The sequence below is a fragment of the Thamnophis elegans genome, chromosome Z (assembly GCF_009769535.1).
Source record: "Thamnophis elegans isolate rThaEle1 chromosome Z, rThaEle1.pri, whole genome shotgun sequence".
Lineage (NCBI taxonomy): Eukaryota > Metazoa > Chordata > Lepidosauria > Squamata > Colubridae > Thamnophis > Thamnophis elegans.
Window position 1 is genome coordinate 43,388,700 of NC_045558.1, and position 19,551 is coordinate 43,408,250.

The window sequence follows — 19,551 nt, forward strand, 5'->3', positions numbered from 1 at the left end:
CACAGATAGAAAGCAAAGGCCTTTATCCTTGCCCGCAGCCAGAGCTAAATTAAATTTCTCGATGCTTTTCATGCCTATTTATAGTCAGAGAGTATGACAACATTGATTGGCTCAAAATGCCTCTGTGCATTTTGATTGGTCAGCCAAAGCTTGCTGCTGATTGGCTATTTTCGATCCTAAAATTCAAGTTATGTTTGTTTTAGCACATAAACTCACTCTAAACCATAAAGACTTTGGTTATATTAATAAAAATTATGCATCTCAATCTAACTATGGAAATTTTCATCAAAGTACTAATTTTGCGGGTTTTTTTATGAGGTAAAAGTTGATTAAACATGTAAATACAGCTTAAAACTGAAAGCGTACAGGACTTTTTCACATAGCTGTATTTATAAAACATAAGTGAAATGTGAGCTTTGCTTCACCAAATGCTTTTCCAAGTAACTCTATAGGATTCCTTTTAAGAGAGGGAGAGGGGCTTTCTTAACAGAGAAATAAAGATGGGATCTACAAAGACGAACCAGTAATGAAAGCAATTATAATGTCTCTCAAATTACAATATACCACATGTGTTAGCAGTCAATATCAAAGCATATTTGGCTTACGTTCTAAGAAACAGTTAGCGACTGAATTTTATTTAAAATATCCAAAATTTATTTAAAGACACATCGTTAGTAGGAAGTCATGGATAATACTTTCTGCCAAATTAAGTGCTAAGAGTATCAATCAGAAAATGAATTTTGGACTAAGAAATGAGGAAAGGAAAATTGTCAGAATATCTGAGCACCCCCTGATGGATGTTTTATGTATTTAATTATACACTCTTTTAAAGTAAGCCTTATTAAATAGAATCTTAAGATTTTTATAACAACTGCTTCTAACTTGAGCAGGGTCTGATAAGGGTAACTAAAACACTCAAATATTACAAAAGAAATATTGTTAAATATATTCAGACAACAAAAGCTACTGTACATTTATTTTATTACCATACTTTTATTATTGGTTATCTTTGCACCAAATTTGCTGCATCCAAATTATAAGGTCAATATGTGTCGCAGAGTCATTGGAGTCAGGAAATATATAAATTTAATATATTTTTATTATAGTTGGGTTGCAGTCAGCCAGATGTTTAGAATGAAGTTGACATTTTGATCCACCTATTCTTTCTTAGGATTTGGAATAGGCAAATGTTGTTTTATGATGTTAAAGATATCATCATAAGTTGTTCCAAGTAAAGAAAACTTTTGCAGTCGATTGGTTCTGATTCTGTCTATGCCTGTGGTGTTCTAGTGGTCTCCAGACATTTGGGGATTGGAGCATATTACTATTGGTACTATCTTTGTTTTCTTTTGCCTCGGTCATTCTATTTTGTCTTCTGTTTTTCTCCAGTTTTTTCTCTTCTACCCTGCTGTCTCCAGATACTACTACATCTATTACTATTAAAAAATAAACCACAAATATACCAAATGCATTGAAATTTCATAGGAAGGTTAAAAATAAACATTTGTTAATTTATCCACTTCTGACTACATAAAACTGTAACATTCATCTTTTGGAAATAATCCAAATAATTATTTTTAAACAAATTATATAAAACAAATTTTATAAAAGTAGTTTCATTTCCAACTCTACAACCTGTTTTACTCATAAATACTAAGACCATTCACCACCGCCAGTTGTTTTTCCTAACAGGTTTATGGAAATAGGTAATATTCACACAAAAGAGGTGACGTATGGTCCAAGTTATATATGGATTTTTCGGATCCATTATGAAATGTGATATGGCTGAATATTTCACTCATATTTCCACTCTGAAGTTGTTTTTCTTTGCTTACCAGAAGGAAATTTATGCTTTTTCTTTTGTCTCTTACAATTAAAAGACAATGTAAGAAAAATGTTGCATAGAAAAGTGAAATATATTAAGGTGTTTCTTAAAGTGCAAGTTGGAACCTGACATCAAAAAAAGACGATGGCAGTCACCCCTATGCAAACAATGCTTTGTTCCTTTTACATGGACATCTTCACAGAAGCCATATAAAAAGGAACAACTACCAACGTAACTTTTTTGCCATCCAGAGGATGCCCTGATATGGATCTTCTTTGAAGGAGATGTGCAGTTCAGAAATGAACAAATGAATAAAATAAACCACAAATAATGCTGAAGAAGGTTCAACATTTTATGTGTGAGATATCATGACAGATGTACAAAAGGGAGAGAGTTTGGGTCACAATGACTTTACATCATTTCTATTGCCTTGACATTGACACACAAACACATATATATTAGATGCCTCTGATTGGTGTGGAAAAGTTCAGAGTTCAGTCTGCAAATTATGAAACCATTCCACTAATTCTTCATGCATGTCAAGTTTTGCTTATGCTCTTACAAATGGAAAAGAACTATACAGGAAGCTAAAAATGCCAAATGTACAGATTTAGAAACGCGGGAGCACATAATGCTCAGTATCTAACATACAAAAGACAATTAAGAAAGCATGACCATTTCAGGAAGTGGTTTCCTTTTGCTTTATTTACTAGTTATTCTACTTCAGCAAGGCCTCCAATCATATCATGCCAGAATGTGGAATACATTAAAAATAATGGCATGCCAGAAAATTCAATTATTCTTTACATTTGTTTATTATTTACAATGAACCAGAAGCTACTTAAGATCTGAATTTAGAGAAACAGATGGCTCGGTCCCCATATCTGCTTCAGTTATAGAGTGCAAGTATTGGTAAGACAGATAAGAGGGAATAGATCTAGCCAGCAAAATCAAAATAGAAAGCCAAAACATGAACTATTTAAGATACACAGAATTTCTTAAAATAACAAATTTACAATATAATTGGAATTGGCCTGCCTTCATCACAGAATTTGCTTTCTCTTGTAATAAGTCTGTTCTTTTTTAAAAATTATTATTTTTCCCTTTTACAACACCTTATAGTCATTACATCAACATTGTCATGTCATCATACCTGTACATGTATATATTTTGCTTCTATATTTACACACTTTATACACAGTTCTATATATATTTATATATATATATTGTTTTTTTGGCTTAATTAATTTTATTCCTGTTTTGCAGCCATTTGTACCAATTGTTCCAAATTTCATAATATTTCGACTCTTCTTTATCTTTTAATTTCAGTGTTAATTTGTCCATCTCTGCACAATCCAACGTTTTTTTAATCACTAATTCGTCCGAGGGGGTATTAGAAGAAGCCATCACTGGACCCAGCCAGTTTGAACAACTACCGTCCAGTCTCCAACCTCCCCTTCATTGGGAAGGTTGTTGAGAAAGTGGTGGCCTCGCAACCCCGGCGGTCCTTGGATGAAGCCGATTATCTAGACTCCTTTCAGTCTGGTTTCAAGCCTGGCTACAGCACGGAAACCGCTTTGGTCGCACTGACCGATGATCTCTGGAGAGCCAGGGATGGAGGTCATTCCTCCATCCTAGTGCTCCTTGACCTCTCAGCGGCCTTCGATACCATCGACCATGGTATCCTTCTGCGACAACTGCGAGAGGTGGGGGTGGGAGGCACCGTTTTTCGGTGGTTCTCCTCCTACCTCTCGGACAGGTCGTAGTCGGTATTAGTTGGGGAGGAGAGGTCGACCCCTAGGCCCCCGAAATACGGGGTTCCTCAGGGTTCGGTCCTGTCCCCCCTGCTATTTAATATCTACATGAAGCCACTGGGTGAGATCATTCGACGGCACGGGATAAAACACCATCAATATGCGGACGATACACAGTTGTATCTGTCCGCCCCGTGCCAACTCAGTGAAGCGGTTGACATGATGTGCCAGTGCCTGGAGGCTGTTAGGGTCTGGATGGGGGTTAACAAGCTTGTACTCAATCCAGACAAGACCGAGTGGCTGTTGTGTTTTCCTCCCAAAAACTTGGTCAATATTCCATCACTCAGGCTGGGGGGTGAAAACCTACGCCCCTCAGACAGGGCTCGCAACTTGGGGGTCCTCCTGGATCCACAGCTGACTTTAGAACACCATTTGTCGGCTGTGACCAGGGGGGCATTTGCCCAGGTTCGCCTGGTGCACCAGTTGCGTCCCTACCTGGACCGGGAGGCACTCGCAACAGTCACTCATGCCCTCGTGACCTCAAGACTGGACTACTGCAATGCGCTCTACATGGGGCAGCCCTTGAAGAGTATTCGGAGATTGTGGGTGCACCTCGGTACACCCTATCCTCCGCGAGCTGCACTGGTTACCGATCAGTCTCTGGATACGCTTCAAGGTGCTAGTCGTAACTTATAAAGCCCTTCATGGTATTGGATCTGGGTACTTGAGAGACCGCCTGCTGCCAATTACCTCCCACAGACCCATTAGATCTCACAGGGTTGGCCTCCTCCGGGTGCCATCTACCAGCCAATGCCACCTGGCTATTACCCGGGGGAGGGCCTTCTCTGTGGCAGCTCCGGCCCTGTGGAATGAACTCCCCACAGGGATTCGGACCCTCACCTCTCTCCAGGCCTTCCGAAAAGCCGTCAAAACCTGGCTTTGCCGGCAGGCTTGGGGGTGATGAGTTCCCTCCCCTCTCGACATGTATGGTTGTGCGACTGTTGTCTACTTTTATTACTTGTATTTTCTCTTTTATGTTCCCCCCCTTTTTCCCCCTTGAATTGTTCGCTGCCCTGAGTCCTCCCAGAAAAGGGCGGCATACAAATAATAAAAATACAATACAATACAATACAATTGGGCAAATGCTATTCTAGCTATAGTTAGCAGATGTGTTAATATGTACTTAATTTTCTTTGTATATTTCCCTTTGATTATTCCCAGTAGAAAGATTTCGGGTTGTATTTTATCTGTTCTCCTGTAATTTCTTGCACCCATTTCCAAATTTTCTGTCCAATATTTTTGTGTTTCCGGGCAGGTCCACCATATGTGATAATAAGTCCCTTGTAGTTTTTTATACTTCCAGCAGGTTGGCTTCATGTTTGGGTACATTTTAGCTAAACTTGTTGGTGATAAATGCCAATGATAAAACATTTTGCATATACTTTCTTTAAGTGCTGCTGATCGTGTTAGTTTATAATTTGTGTTCCAAATTCTTTCCCAATCCACTAGATCTAACCAAAGTTTTTGGCCCACGCTATCATGCAACCTTTAACTTTTTCTTCTTCTTCTAATGTTACTTCTAATAAATATTTGTAAATTTTCGTTATGAATTTATTTTCCGGGCCAATTAAAATTTTATCTATTTGTTGTAATTCTGTGTATATTCCATATTCTTTTACATCATTTTTGTATCTAGTTGGAGATATGGCCACCAATCTATATTTATATTTTGCTCCTTTAATTCTGGATTTGTTTTCAAATTCCCTTGGCTATCTAAAATTTCACTATATCTAACCATTTTCGATAGATCTAGTGTATTGGGATGTGTCATGGCTTCCATAGTGGAAAGCCATGTCTATATTTTCATGTAATGTTTTTCTCTAATTTTATTCCAGACCTGTATCAGTGCATCTCTAATATAGTGTCTGTGAAAATATTTTTGTTTCTTTTTACCCTCTTCCCATAGGAAAAAATGCCATCCCATTTGCAAATCATGGCCGTCTAATGTTAGTATTCTTTTATTTTTTAAATTTATCCAATTCCTGATCCATGTTTGCTCTTTAGTATCAATCGTTTTATCTTTTTTTTCCTCTTTCCCCTCCAAAAATTCTATTAAGAAAAAAAAAAGGTTTATATAGAAAAACAGTCAGGATTATGAGAGCTAATCTTCTGGTTTTGTTAAATCTGAAAAGTGGATTGATGATTGATGTAAAGACTATACATGCACAATTCAGTCAAGGATATCCTACTAAAATTGTCCATCTTTATTGTAGCATTCAAATTTTAAATGGAAAGAGGAAATTGCAAAGTTACTTTGCTGAAAGATATGTAAACAAACACAAAGATAGGTATATGATCACCTAGTTACTACCTTTCTTTTATCACATGATTTATAATCAACCTTCCTTCCATAAGTTCAAAACAATGTATTTCATTCAGGTCAGGCAGAACACATACAACACAGTTCTTGTTCATGTAGAAGTATGCCTTCTTCCCAAGAAGTTTACATAAATTTTAGCAATTCTAGCAGTTTACTTAATTGGATGGAAAATCCATTGGGTTTGGTGCTATTCAACTGCTGACAAAGACTTTTAAAAAAAGGTTTTGTTCTATTACCCATATTCATAAAAATTGAATTAAAATTATATTGTATGTTTATAGGCTTTTAACTTTATATTAGCATCAATTGTTTGAATAAAATAACTGTGCCAAACTGTGGCTTTCTTGACAGGGCCTATCCTCCGATAGCTTGCAAGCATGACGAACTGTTTAACAATCACAGTGTGAATTCAGTGTTTCTTATAGGTTGCGCTGGAAATCAATTGCAAAGGTTCTGTTGTATGCCTACAAGGCAGAATAGAAAAAAATATGTCATTCCCTCAAATAAGATTCACATGAAGATAAAAGACTCACATTTGAAGTAAAATACAACAATCAAAAAAATCCACCGTACACAATTTGCATCATTTTGACCCATCATGTCCCCATTAAAATGCCAATCATTTCACAAAACAAAAAGGTTTGAATGACTATAAGAATTATCTACTTTGGGTTCTGTTATTCAGGACAAGAATATCTAGAAAAACAGAATTAAAGAGAGACAGAAATGTGTGAGGTTTATTTTGAGAACAAAACACATTCAATTTAGATGAATAGCTTAATTACAGATTAAAACAGATTTGCCAAACATGGGGAAAATGCTCCAATAATACTTCATAGGTTCCTCTGATCAATACTGGTCAATGCAATCTCTTGAGAACTTTGCAAAGGATTTCAACAATCAGGTTTTATTTTCCATATCTGTTTTATTTCCATTCTTTTCCCATGATAAATCTATCCATCATATCCAGAGCCCTTTCTGGTTGGTCATAAGGCAAGATGTGTCCTCCTCCTCGAACAATGACCTATGGAATTACATATAAAAACAAATTAGAGATATCACAAAGGAATGGGTAGAAAAATGCTCTAGGATTAAATAGTGTTATCTATTGGAACTCTGTTCTCAAATCTTAGTCACTACCTATTAACTGATCCTTGTATAACAACTTGTACATGCAGTATTGCAGGCTACTTCTGCTGATCACTGCTGTCAGCAGTTTGGCAGTTCTGGTCTCACCGGCTCAAGGTTGACTCAGTCTTCCATCCTTCCGAGGTCGATAAAATGAGAACCCAGATTGTTGAGGGGCAATATGTTGATTCTGTAAACCACTTAGAGAGGGCTGTAAAGCACTGTGAAGGGTTATATAAGTCTAAATGGTATTGCTCTTGCCAATGTATTCCCATATGCAATTCAAGGTGCTGGTTGTCATCTTTAAAGCTCTCTATATTATAACCCTATAAAGGTTATGTAAGAGACCCTAGAATCCCAGTTGATTCTACCTATCCAATTGGGTCCAGCAGGCTCTGGGTCCCATCAGCCAAGACATGCCAGCTTAAGGAGAGATGTGTCTTTTCTACCATAGTTCTTGCTCTATGGAACATCCTTCCTCCTGATATTAGAATAGTGGCCTTTTGCAAGGCCTTGAAAACTTAGCAATGTGCCTGGCTTCTATGTAAAGAACTTTGTTTCCTGGATGCACTGACACCAAAAGTTTATAATATCCCTTGGCTATTTTTTGTATTGGATTTTAACTGTTTTAATTATTTTTATGATCATTGCCCAAAGTTGCTGGTTTGAGGTGGAAAACTATATAAATTGAACAAATGCCGGAGACGTAGGCAGCATAAAAAATGAATGAATGAATTAGCTACAAAGCTACTCTCAGTTCCATTAGTGATATTAGTACTACCACTGCTACTAAATTAGTAGTAATTGCTTGGTTGAATATATAATGTAAAGTCAGGAACCACAGTTTACAGGATCAGTGTTTTGTTACACACAGTGTTACATAACCAGACAAATCAAACTATAGCCTGTTCTAATGTGTGATTCTAGTGATACCTGAAGTTTATTTACTCTTTTCAATTAACACTGTATAACCATACATAAGCATATCAATTTAAAATGAGATTGGCATAAGGGAAAATGAAAATTTCACAAGGAAGAAAATTTAAGGACTCATATACAATCATTCATTCATTATTCTGTAAGAGAACACTTTTCTACTCTAGACAAGTTCAAATCATCACAACCAGATGAATCACATCCCAGGGTGCTGAAGGAGCTAGCAGATGTGATCTCAGAATCACTGAACCACTGATCCTGGAGCACTGGCAAACTACTAGTGAACTGAAAAAAAGAGCTGACACAGTTCGTATCTTCAAAAAAGGTAAAATCATGGATCCAGGAAATTACCAATTAATCAGCCTGACATCAATATCTGGAAAGATCCTGGAAAAGATAATCCAGCAACAAATCTGCAAACACTAGAGACAATCAAAGTTATTATCAGAAGCTAGCATGAGTTTGACAAAAACAAATCATGCCCAACAAATCTTATTTCATTCCTTAACAATGTTACTAAATTAGAGGAAAAGAGAAATGCTATGTACATAATTTTCTTGGGATTCAGTAAGTCATTTGACAAAATGGATCTCAATCTACTTCTTGGTAAGTTAAAATGTGGGATAGACAGCATCAGATGAATTTATAACTGGATGTTCAACCGCAGTCAACATGTAGTCCTTGATGGAAGCAAGTATACAGTGGGGTACCCTAAGATTATGTTCTGTGCTCAGGACTCTTCAACATTTTCATAATTGATTTAGATGATAGAATAGAAAGGGGACTTATCAAATTTGCAAATGACAGCAACTTGGTGGGAATAGTAAACATTTTAGAGGATAGGTTTAAGATCCAGAAGGATCTTGACACTACACTTGGCTCTAAACAACAGAGTAAAATTCTACAATGAGAAAAGTGAAGTTTTATACTTGGACAAGAAAAACCAAATGCATAAGTGTAGAATCGGTGGTATCTGGCTCAATAGTAGTAACTGTGAGAGAGATCGGGATCATTTAAATATGTGCTAGCAGTACAAAAAAGCCAGGGAAGTCCTAGGCTACATTAACAGAGGATAGAATCAAGATCATGTGAATGATTAATACCACTTTATAATTGTTTGCTAAGTCCACACACTTGGAATAGTGCATTCAGTTTTGGTCACCATAACACACAAAAAATGTTGAAATTCTAGAGAACAGCAACAAAGATGATTAGGGGACTGAAGGCTAACACATGAAGAATGGTAGCAGGAACTGGGTATGTCTGGTGTAATGAAGAGCATGTTAACAGTATTCCAACATCTAAGGGGCTTTGACCTCAACTCTAATCCTTCAATACTGCCCTTCTACTCTTCAATCCATGGACAAATATGCAGAGGACTGCAAGATTCCTCTGTTAATCCGTTATCTGAGATAATGCTCATCTTACAAATGCCAGCAATGTCATTCAGGTTTTGATGGAACTGCAAATGCTAAAGTTCCACAGATATGCATATAACTTCCTGTGGGGGGAAAGACTGGACAGATTATTATTTTTTCTATGTTCAGTATTGGAGAAAGAGTAGAAAAAGAAAAAAAAACTAACAAGATTCAATTCCAAATGGTATTTATGTACAAGCAGAAAGCAACAGTGGAATTCAGAGCCTTTGCTTACATTTACCCAGATCCATTCTGACCCTGGTGTTTAAAGAAAAAGAAGGCAACAGCTGTAACATTTCTGGGTGCTTTCTGATCATTCAGCTTCAAAAAAACAAAGGTCTTTGAATGCCAGTGTTTTAAGTGCTTGCATCTTTTTGTCATATGTCCCTGTATCCTGAATGTAACCCTACTTAGTTTATAGACTGATTTGGATAAAAGGAAATTATCTACTCCTAAGACATATCACATGACACCTCTAAGCAAATTTCTTTCCAGACTTTTCCTAGAAAGAAACCATAGGTTTCCTTTGCCCACCCCCACATTAGAATTAAAAGATTATATGAGCATATACCATATTTATTTCCCCCCTGCTCTCTTTCCCTGTCTCTTTCTCTCTCTTACACACACACCCCAAAGTGGTGTTCAGCTGGTTCTGACCAGTTTTGGAGAACCAATAGTGGAAATTTTGAATAGTTAGTAGTAGTTTTACTGGTAGAACCAGTAAATATCACCTCTGACTGGCCCAACCCCCATCTATTCTCTGCCTCCTGAGTCCCAGCTGATTGGGAGGAAAGGGGATTTTGCAATAACCTTCCCCTGGAGTAGGGTGGGAATGAGATTTTACAGTATCCTTCCCCTGCCACACCCACCAAGCCATGCCACGCCCACCAAGCCACATCCACAGAACCAGTAGTAAAAAAAATTGAATCCCACCATTGACACAAACACATATCATCATCATTATGCTAGTTGTGAAATTATTTACTGAAATAGTAATGTGTGTGGCAAGGACCTGAAAGTCTAGGAGAGTTTGTATACAATCAGAAAAATATGAGATTGCTGGATTTGACAACTGGACGAACAAAGGAAAAACTAAGAGACACACAAGGAAAGAGAAAATATATTGAGCAAACAGGTACTTTTATGTTACTTAATGTTTGACTACATATTTATTAATGAATCGGGAATTATAGTTTTAAAGCAAACTCCAATCAGATTTGGATTGTTCATTTGGCTTGCTTACAAGGCGATTTATTTGAAATCATGACTTAGTTACGAATTCACTCAAGCAGAATGGAATCATGGATTATTCCTTCTTACAAATGCACAGAAGGAGAACATATGTAAGCCAGACTTTTGCATGGACTCTATGCAAAATTATAATGAACAATAAAACATTTTTTTAAAAAAATTAAATAGTGGAATATTAAATAAGAAAACATTTTAATCCAGAAAGTAACTTTGGAATAGAAAGGCTCTTTATATGCTCTTTAGTTGCTGTTATTATAGGTGTATTTTATTAACTACCAACCTCAGGCCAACATTAACTTCTATTTTGTGACCTTTTTATTATATTAAATAAATTTGATTTTAAGTAGAGTTTTGATTGCTTTTAATATATTCACTTTGGCTAATTCAATAAACTATTTCATTGCACTGAAATTGAATACATCCTTATTTACTTTATATAGAATGTAAGCTAGCAGATTTTTTATATTAAGGTCATGTGGCAGGAAATTTTTTTCAAAGCTTAGTATAAATTAATAGTAAATGTTTCCTTATGAAACAGCAAAGACATATTTTAAACTTGGCTAAAAAATACAAATTGGAATCTTTTGTATTTGTTTTGATATTACGACTACATTAGCCATACTTAAGTGTCTGAGGAGCCCCAAAACAGCAAAATATGTTTGTAAAACTTTGTATTGCTGATTGAAAACGTAATTGTTTGTGACAAGTCAATGTGGAATAATAGCCTGTTTGTAGCTTTTCATGAAGGAGGAAGCAAGCAAGTCTCGTAGGCATATCACATTTTTATACAGAATTAACAGTAGTAATTCTGATCAATTGTCCAACCTAAGAGAATAAGATTAGAAGAAAGATTTGGTAAAATAAATTCTTGCTGCTTCTCATATCATTAACCAGTTGTTATAGAGAAGAATGCATATACCAGAGTCAGTTCGATCTAGCGCAGAGGTATCAAACTGAAGAACCATGACCAAATCCGGCCCAAGGGATGCTTAGATCTGGCCTGTGTGGCCACCCTAAAAACAGCAAAGGACCGGCCCACGGTGCCTCATGTGCCTCTCCCCAAGCTGCATTTTCGCTGTCAAAGGGTTCACCATCGCAGCCAAAAACGGAGCTCATGAAGGTCTCATAATACTCTCCTGAGCTCCATTTTGGCTGGCAGAGGGTTGCAGGAATCTATGGCAGCTGAAAATGGAGCTCGGGAGCCAGGGGTGGGTTCCTGCCAATTCTAACTGGTTCGCTAGAATAGGTTACACAAATTTAGCGTGCCGTTTAACGTGCCAGTTCCAGCGGTGGAACACCCCCTCACTCGCTCACTCCAGGGTCCAGATCATCCAGTTGCCACTGGTCCGCTCGCTCACCCCACCCATCCGCACCATGCCTCTAAGAGCCCTATAGAGAGCCCTTGGCTCTCTATTGCTGCCTGCAGAGGAAGTAAGCAAGCTCTTTTCTGGTGCTTTTGGGGCTAATGGGGCTTGCCGCTTCTGGACGTCTATTGCAGTTGCGAGGAGCCGAGGAGAGTGCGGAGAAGAACATGAAGGTTCTTGGCACTCCGGGAAGCTGCAAAAGCGAGAGAGGCACCCGGCTTGGTTTAGCCTCCCTGGATGTAGCAGCAGCAGCCCCAAGCACGCCGATCTTGGCCTTTTTTGCATCAGGGCGTGCTGCAAGAGGGAGTGAGGAGCAAAGAGAGCAAGAAGAGCACAAAGGTTAGGGTTACTGGGCAACATGTGTGTGTGGGGGGGGAGGCTGGAGCAGTTTTGCTCTGAATAGAGGGAGAGGAAAAAAGTTGGGATTCTTCCTGCTGCAGCCTTTAAATGGCAGAGAGAAGCCAAACTTTTCCCCCTCCATTCATAGAGGAGCTGTGGCTCCCTTTATGCTCCCCCCTGGCTGGCCCCTCCCTCCCGGGGGTCGAAGTACCTGAACGGAACTGCACCCAAGCTGGTAGAGCGCCCACAACCATCGTTAGGGAGACCGCCAGTGCAGGTGAGCCACACGGTTGCTCCGATCACACGGGCGCTCCACCAGCTCGGGTGCAGGCGGACTGGAGAACTTTCTCTTCTCAGAAATGTCTTTTCAGTGGAGCTGTGGCAGCCTGCCTGTCCCTTTCAGGTACCCCCGGGAGCAGCAGCGGGCACCACCGCCATCCCTGGAGTCCCGTGTCCTCCTCCGAAGCCTCGCGGTGCAGCTGTTTGCATGTCTCTCCCTAGCTTCTTTCACCTCACCTTCAGGAGGTGAAGTGGCAGGTGCCCCACTGGCAGAGCCTCCGGATGAAAGGTGAGTGAGCTGAGAGGAGGAAGGGGAAAACTGCTGGAGCTGCATTGCCCCGCTGGGTTCAGGGACTTCTGCCCCTTGTGCCGCACATTGCAACTGCCGGAGCCCTGCAAGGACCTCTTGCTCTGGTGGTTGCAAAGTGAGCACAAGGGGAAGAAGTCCACAAACCCAGCAGGGCAACGCAGCTCCACCAGCAGCAGTAGTTTCCCCCTTACTCCGCCCAGCTCTCCACCTCCTTTGCTTAGGCTCCCTGCTGGGTTCGGGGGCTTCTGCCCCCTCATGCCACACTTGAGCCCAACACAGACCTCTTCATGGTGCTGGGAAACCTGGTTCTGGGGATTCCCCCCCCCCCCAAAAAAAAGACCGCCTTCCTATCTGTCCAGAACTTGCGGCTTTTGGGGGAGTTTCTTTTAAAAAACGCCTCTTCAGAGTCCAGACGATCTTGAATGATGCTGCCTGTCTCTCCCACTTCCAAAGCAACCTCGCAGATTTTCAAGATCGTCTGGAGGGGCGTTTTAAAAAAGAAACCCCCCCCAAAAGCCGCATGAACCAGAGTGACGGATGGTTGGTCTTTTGGGGAAGGTGATCCCAGAACCAGGTTGCCCAACACCCCATAAGAGGTCCATGTGGGGCTCTGGCAGCTGCAAAGCCCGGCACAAGGGGCAGCAGCATGCTGCCCTGATCAACTGGCTTATAGTTAACGGCAGGCAGCCCTCGCTAGGGTTTCCCCCTTCCTCCGACCAGCTCTCCACCTCCTCCTTTGCTTAGGCTCCCTTCCCACTTGGCATAGAAAAGGGGCTCAACTTTAAAATGGAGCACCTTGGCCTTGGGCCACCGTGGGGTTTTCTCTGCTAGCTACGTCTTGCTTTGGGTAAAGGAGGAGGAGAGGAGGTCGTAAGGCAGAAGATAAACTTCTTTCCCCTGTCCTCCGGATCGCCAGCATGAGCATGGATCTTGAGGAGCTCAGCAACAATATGAGTAGCAATGGCGGCTGCCCACACACCTACTTTCGGTTGAGGGCAGGCTTGTTTTGCAAAAGCACAGCGCAGCCAAGGGTTGAAGAAAGGGCTGATGCAAAGGCGGGGATGCTTTTTGCAGGTTGGGGGATGCCATATCCACAACTTTTATCCCTTGCCCACCCACCTACCACCAACACCCCACATGTCTGGGCACTATGTTGGGGGAACTTGGGCATGATTGGTCTTGAACGCGAGACATGCACGTCCCTTTGCCCACCTCCATGCTTTTGCAGATTGGCTGGCTGTGGAGCATGGGCCCTTTTTGAAGCCGAGTTGAGTCCTTCCTTGGGATGTATGCCCATACCCGAGGGGCATGGGCTAGGACCAGGTGCCCTCACCCGTTTCTCCCAAAGGTACTTTTTTTTCCTCCAAGAGGCAACTGGACTTTTGGGTTTTTCTTTGAAGATGTTTTGCTTCTCTTTAGGAAGCTTCTTCAGCTCTGAGGAAGCTTCTGGAGGAGCTGAAGAAGCTTCTTGGAGGAAAAGTGAAAGGTCTTCAAAGAAAAAGCAGAAAGTCCAGCTGCCTCTTGGGAAAAAAAAGCATCTTTGAGACATCCTGGATGACCAAGAATCCCCATAGACATCCTTCATCCTAGCCTTCCTTTCTGATGCCTCCTAGCCTTGCTTTCCTTCCATCCCTTGTGGTGGCCACTCTCCCAAAGCCCATGATAGTTGAGCCTCAATAAGTCCTCTTGTAGTATCAAGGGTGGCTGAGGGTTCAGAGGTGGCACACACCCATGGTTTCCTGATTGCCAGGCCTATTTGGGAAATCTAAGCTGGGGAGACCTTGTCTGTCCCGAACTTTTGAAGCTGGTCGGCTCTGGATAAAAGTCAAAACCTGAGCTTGATGCTGACCTAGAGATTTTGTTGAAATCCTGGTTTAAATTTTGGAGAAAGACTTATTTCACCCTAAACTTGTGACTGCTTTCATCAAACCTTAGAGTGATTTAGAAAGAAAGAGAGAAAGAAAGACAAAGAGGGAAAGAAAGAAAGAGAGAGAAAATGAAGGAAGGAAGGACGGAGGGAAGAGAGAAAGAAAGAAAGTTGGAGAGATACACACAAGAAAGAAAGGAAGGAATGGAGGTAGAGGGAAAGAAAAAAAGAAAGACAAAGATAGAAAGAGAAAGAGAAAGAAAGAGAAAGAAGGAAAGAGAAAGAAAGGTAGAAAGAAAGAAAAAGAAAGAAAGAGAACTTATGACCACAATTGAGCTCAAAATTTTGGTTGCTAAGCTAGAGCGTTGTTAAGTAAGTTTCACCACAAGAGACCGCGAGTTCTGCTTTAGCCATGAAAGCCAGCTGGGTGATCTTGAGCCAGTCACTTTTTCTCAACTCACCTCACAGAGTTTTTGTGGAGAAAATAAGAGGAGAAATGTTTGTCAGATATGTTTGGATATGCCACTTTGAGTTGTTTGTAAAAATAATAAAATATACAAATAAATAAAAATAAACTATCTACCTCTAAAATTATTTGATTACTGCTTGTAATGTTAATAAATGCATAGTTCAGAGAGTGGGAGGAAATGCTTTCATTTAAAATTATATTAGACTCAATCAGATGAAATGAAGGAAGTGGCACAATATTTCTCTTTGGCACACATTACAAGTAGTCCTTGTAATAACCATTCATGGTTTAGTAAACATTCAAAGTTATGACAATAATTAAAAATAACTTTGCAAACAATTCTTACATTTACAATCTTTGCAAGTTTGCAAAAGAAAGGAAATCTGAAATAAGAGCAAAAGCACAATTTCAGTGATATACTTAGTAATTGCTTTGCTTAGTGACCAAGTTGCTAATTCCACTTGAAGTCGCTAAATAAGAATCTTTTCTTAACTTCATTTTAGAGAAATTCCTGAGACTAGAGTAATTTGCTGGTATTCTTATGACAGGATAAATAACCAAGAAGTAAATTATCTTCATGATCAGCTACTGAGGTCATGTGCTGATTATACACTGATTATAGAAGTTATCTTTTATTTCTCTAATTTTCTTCTGATATTTATATATATATCAGAATATATTTTTATTCTTGACATGTATTTTATATAAACATGGAACAAACTCTCCACTCATTAGCACTGATGATGTTTAGTTGAGTAATGAAATATCTGTAAGAAAACAACCAAAATCAGAGAACTGCAAGGACGCTATAGTTCAGCTCCGAGCTGCACATATTCTAATGGATTTATCCTTCCTTCCTTCCTCCTTCCCTTCCTTCCTTTCTTCTTCCCCTCTTTCCCTTCCCTTCCTTCCCTTTCCAAATTCCTTTCCCACAAGTTGCCAGATAGATGACAGGACATACAATCAGAAATCCTTATGTATTGTAATAAAATGTGTTAGTGTAAAAAAAAGTGCTACTGGAGTCCTGATCTTTTGCTACCATAGACTAAAAGGGATCTCCTTCTGCTGTGCCATATTTAATGAATATTTTGTTTTTCTTATGAAATGTTTCATCTCACCTGATAGAATTCACCCACTTGGCGTACATAGCCAGCAACTTCAGGATCTTTATCATGTATTCGCCATATGATTCTCTCAGCATTTTTGTATTCTTTCACTTTGCCCCATGGCACAGTGGGCAGAAATCGTTCAGTAAGTGGAGCTGCCACAATGATATCAAGTTGCCCATTGTATAAGAGAACCTGAAAGTCAAATATAAGTATAAAACCAAGTAAAGCTCATAATATTATTTTCACTGCTTATTTTATTGATTTTATCAACCCTACTCATTATTTTAATTATTATTATTGCTGCCAGTCTTGATTTTATACTGTTAGGTTTTTATTTTATTTTGATTTCAGTGTATTTTTAATCATTTTCATAGTGAAAAAGAATATTTAGATGGTCAATAACTGATTAATATTACATCAATCATTTATATCATAAATTTGATAATAAAGTAGTAAAAAGTGTTGCAGAATGAAATCTTAGCTTGGAAAAAAATTGTCATCTCTAGCATAGAGGGATAAGAGACACAAACAAAAAATCAGAAGCCAACAAAATACAGTGGTTTCTCAGGTGCATAATTTCTGAATATGAGTTTGAAAAAACACTGGCAGTTCCTGACAAGTTACATACAGGCCCCATTTTGCAGTAATCAGGTGGAGAAAAACCTGCCCAAACATAGTATACATTTCCAGCCCTTGTCACCTTATTAATTCTAGAATACTACTATTTTTAAATATTTTATCCATAGAGATCATAATATCAATCTTGTCATATATGATTATTATATTTACAGAGGCTGGGATGAAGAGCCTTAATTACATTAAAAATGACAAAATACCATTCAAGAAATGAATAAGGATCTAAAAGTCTAATGTCTCTATTGTTAGCTTCGTCTACAAGGATTAAGCAAACTTTTAAAATACAAAGATGGTTATTTTAATCTTTGGGAAGATATTTAAACACATAAATGGAAATTTAAAAACTTTTAACTTTGTTTCTAAGATAGAGATGGAGGGCAGGATAGAAAGACAAAAAAAGGGCACAACACTATTATACAATCAGTATCTTTTCAGTACAGCAAGATTAAGATATGCACAAAGATAGAAACATTCAGCAGTACCCACAGTGAAGGAAGGGTTGTGAAACATGGTAAAACTTATTAGATAACAAAATTGAGTTATTTAGTCAGAGAAAGGACAACATCTACATTTATTGCTGACTGGAAATCCCTTATGGACTTTTTGCATAAAACAAAACAGAATAAAAACTTATGAATTAATGATTTATGGTTTATTAGACAGAATATATTATAGACAGTTAAGATGCCCCCTTAAAGAGGAAAATTTATAATTTTAACTATAATTGCTGTAAATAATGTATCTTTTTCCTTTCTTTCCTTTCTTTTCCTTTTCCCATTTTCTTGCACTTTTAGCTTTCTTTCTTTTTCTTATTTTGTATTAGTATTAGTTTCTTCCCTCTTAATTTTTTAAATAAAAATTATGAATATGTATGTTTATAAATATAGTCTCTATTTTCTCTATCTACACACACACAGTATCATAGCTGAAATCTATTCACTGTAGTTTATACAGTTTATACAGAAATAAGCAGCAGCAGCAGAATATTATGAATATTAGGCTTTGCTATCAAAATGGAAAGGAAGATTGGGAACAGATGTGCTCAGTTCAGGAACATATGCAGAGGGAGAATCAAAATCTCAAAATGGCAGTTGTGTCTGAAACCCTATTATTCTCACTTCCTTTTTTTAAACATATAAAAAAAGATAAGGCTTCAGTCACGTAGTTATAGCTGCCATCTTGACTTTTTCTATTTTCACACTTAGGAAACCAGGTTTGGCCTAAACATTCAGAATCATAGAACATTTCTTAAATCCTTGGGTGCTGTCCCATTGAACATTATTCAGCATCCAGAGACTAACAGTAATGGTATTCATTTGATAAAAATATTAGTTTAAATATTGTTTATTATTGCATTATTTGACTCGCTCATCTTTTTTTCCTGTGCAGCTTTTTTCATGCCATCTCAAAATGCAGTACTTGATTAGACAATACTGTGAATTCCCAATTCAAAATTAAGATATTAGAGTGTATATCATTTCAAAAAGGAGATTTTATTAATACCAGAACATACTTCATTCTATAAATATGACTTAACTTTCTCTTTAAATCTTATTAGATACTTCTGTAGTCCATTCTTTGACAGAAAGTTAGCACTGTCTAATATGATCAAAAGTAATATTAAAATTTAGCATGACCATATTTTTTCACCCAAATACTGGATGGTTCCATGATCATCTAAAAGGAAAGTATATTATGTATAGAAAGATAATTGCAGTGGCAAATGTACTTCAATAGCAAGTCAATGTTTATTTACCAAAACAGATAGATAGAATGACCATGAGTGGACAAAAAAATAATGGGAATAAAAGTGACTTCTAACTTCCTGCTATCTTTCCTATTGACTTAGCTTGTGGAAAGCAAAGGGACATTGGAAATCATGATCACATCACCACAGATATGCTGCAATAGCCCTAGCTCTCCACATCACACTGAAAAACAACAGGTAAGGACCAACGTTTGTTTTCTAGTGTGTGATGCAGGAGGGGCTACACGTGGGATGTACCCAAGCTATAGTCCCTAGAATGGGAAAGGCTAAGACGTAGGAATTGGGGTGGCCACCACCAGTTGAAGGACTCTGCGTCCAAAGGATGCTTCAGTGAATACGAAGGCATCCAGTCGATAGTGGCGAATGAAGGGCATTGGATTTGTCCACGTGACCGCCCTGCAGATGTCCTCAAATGGGGCTCTGGAGACCCTCGCTGCCATGGTCACTGTGCTCCTCGTGAAATGGGCTGTGATCTTCGAAAGAGGAGTCTGACCTGAGGCTTCGTATGCTGTGGCAATGGACTGTCTCAGCCATCTGAGCCATATAGTCATAGAAGATACCCTGGCTCCCATGGTGGCGGATAGAAATGAGTCAAATAGTGCCTCAGATTTACGGAATGCCGTCGTGTGCCTGATATAAATACGCAGGGCCCAGCGGACGTCTAGTCGGTGCCAAAGACACTCTCTCTCATGAGAAGGCACCAGGCAAAGTTTGGGAG

General features: G+C 38.8%; 1 protein-coding gene across 5 annotated transcripts in view; it reads right to left on the bottom strand.

The window, feature by feature from the left end:
- Positions 1 to 6,125: 6,125 nt before the first annotated feature.
- Positions 6,126 to 19,551, bottom strand: part of CPVL (carboxypeptidase vitellogenic like) — a 49,234-nt gene continuing 35,808 nt past the window's right edge. For 4 of the 5 annotated variants that reach the window (XM_032236734.1, XM_032236737.1, XM_032236735.1 and 1 more), the window contains exons 12-13: positions 16,439 to 16,621; positions 6,239 to 6,983 (exon numbers count right to left, since the gene is read on the bottom strand). In XM_032236734.1, coding sequence (XP_032092625.1) covers positions 6,885 to 6,983; positions 16,439 to 16,621 — 282 coding nt within the window. In that variant the 3' untranslated portion in view covers positions 6,239 to 6,884. Of the gene's footprint in view, positions 6,984 to 16,438; positions 16,622 to 19,551 lie in introns of all 5 variants that reach the window. The other variant, XR_004256932.1, reaches the window with a different exon arrangement.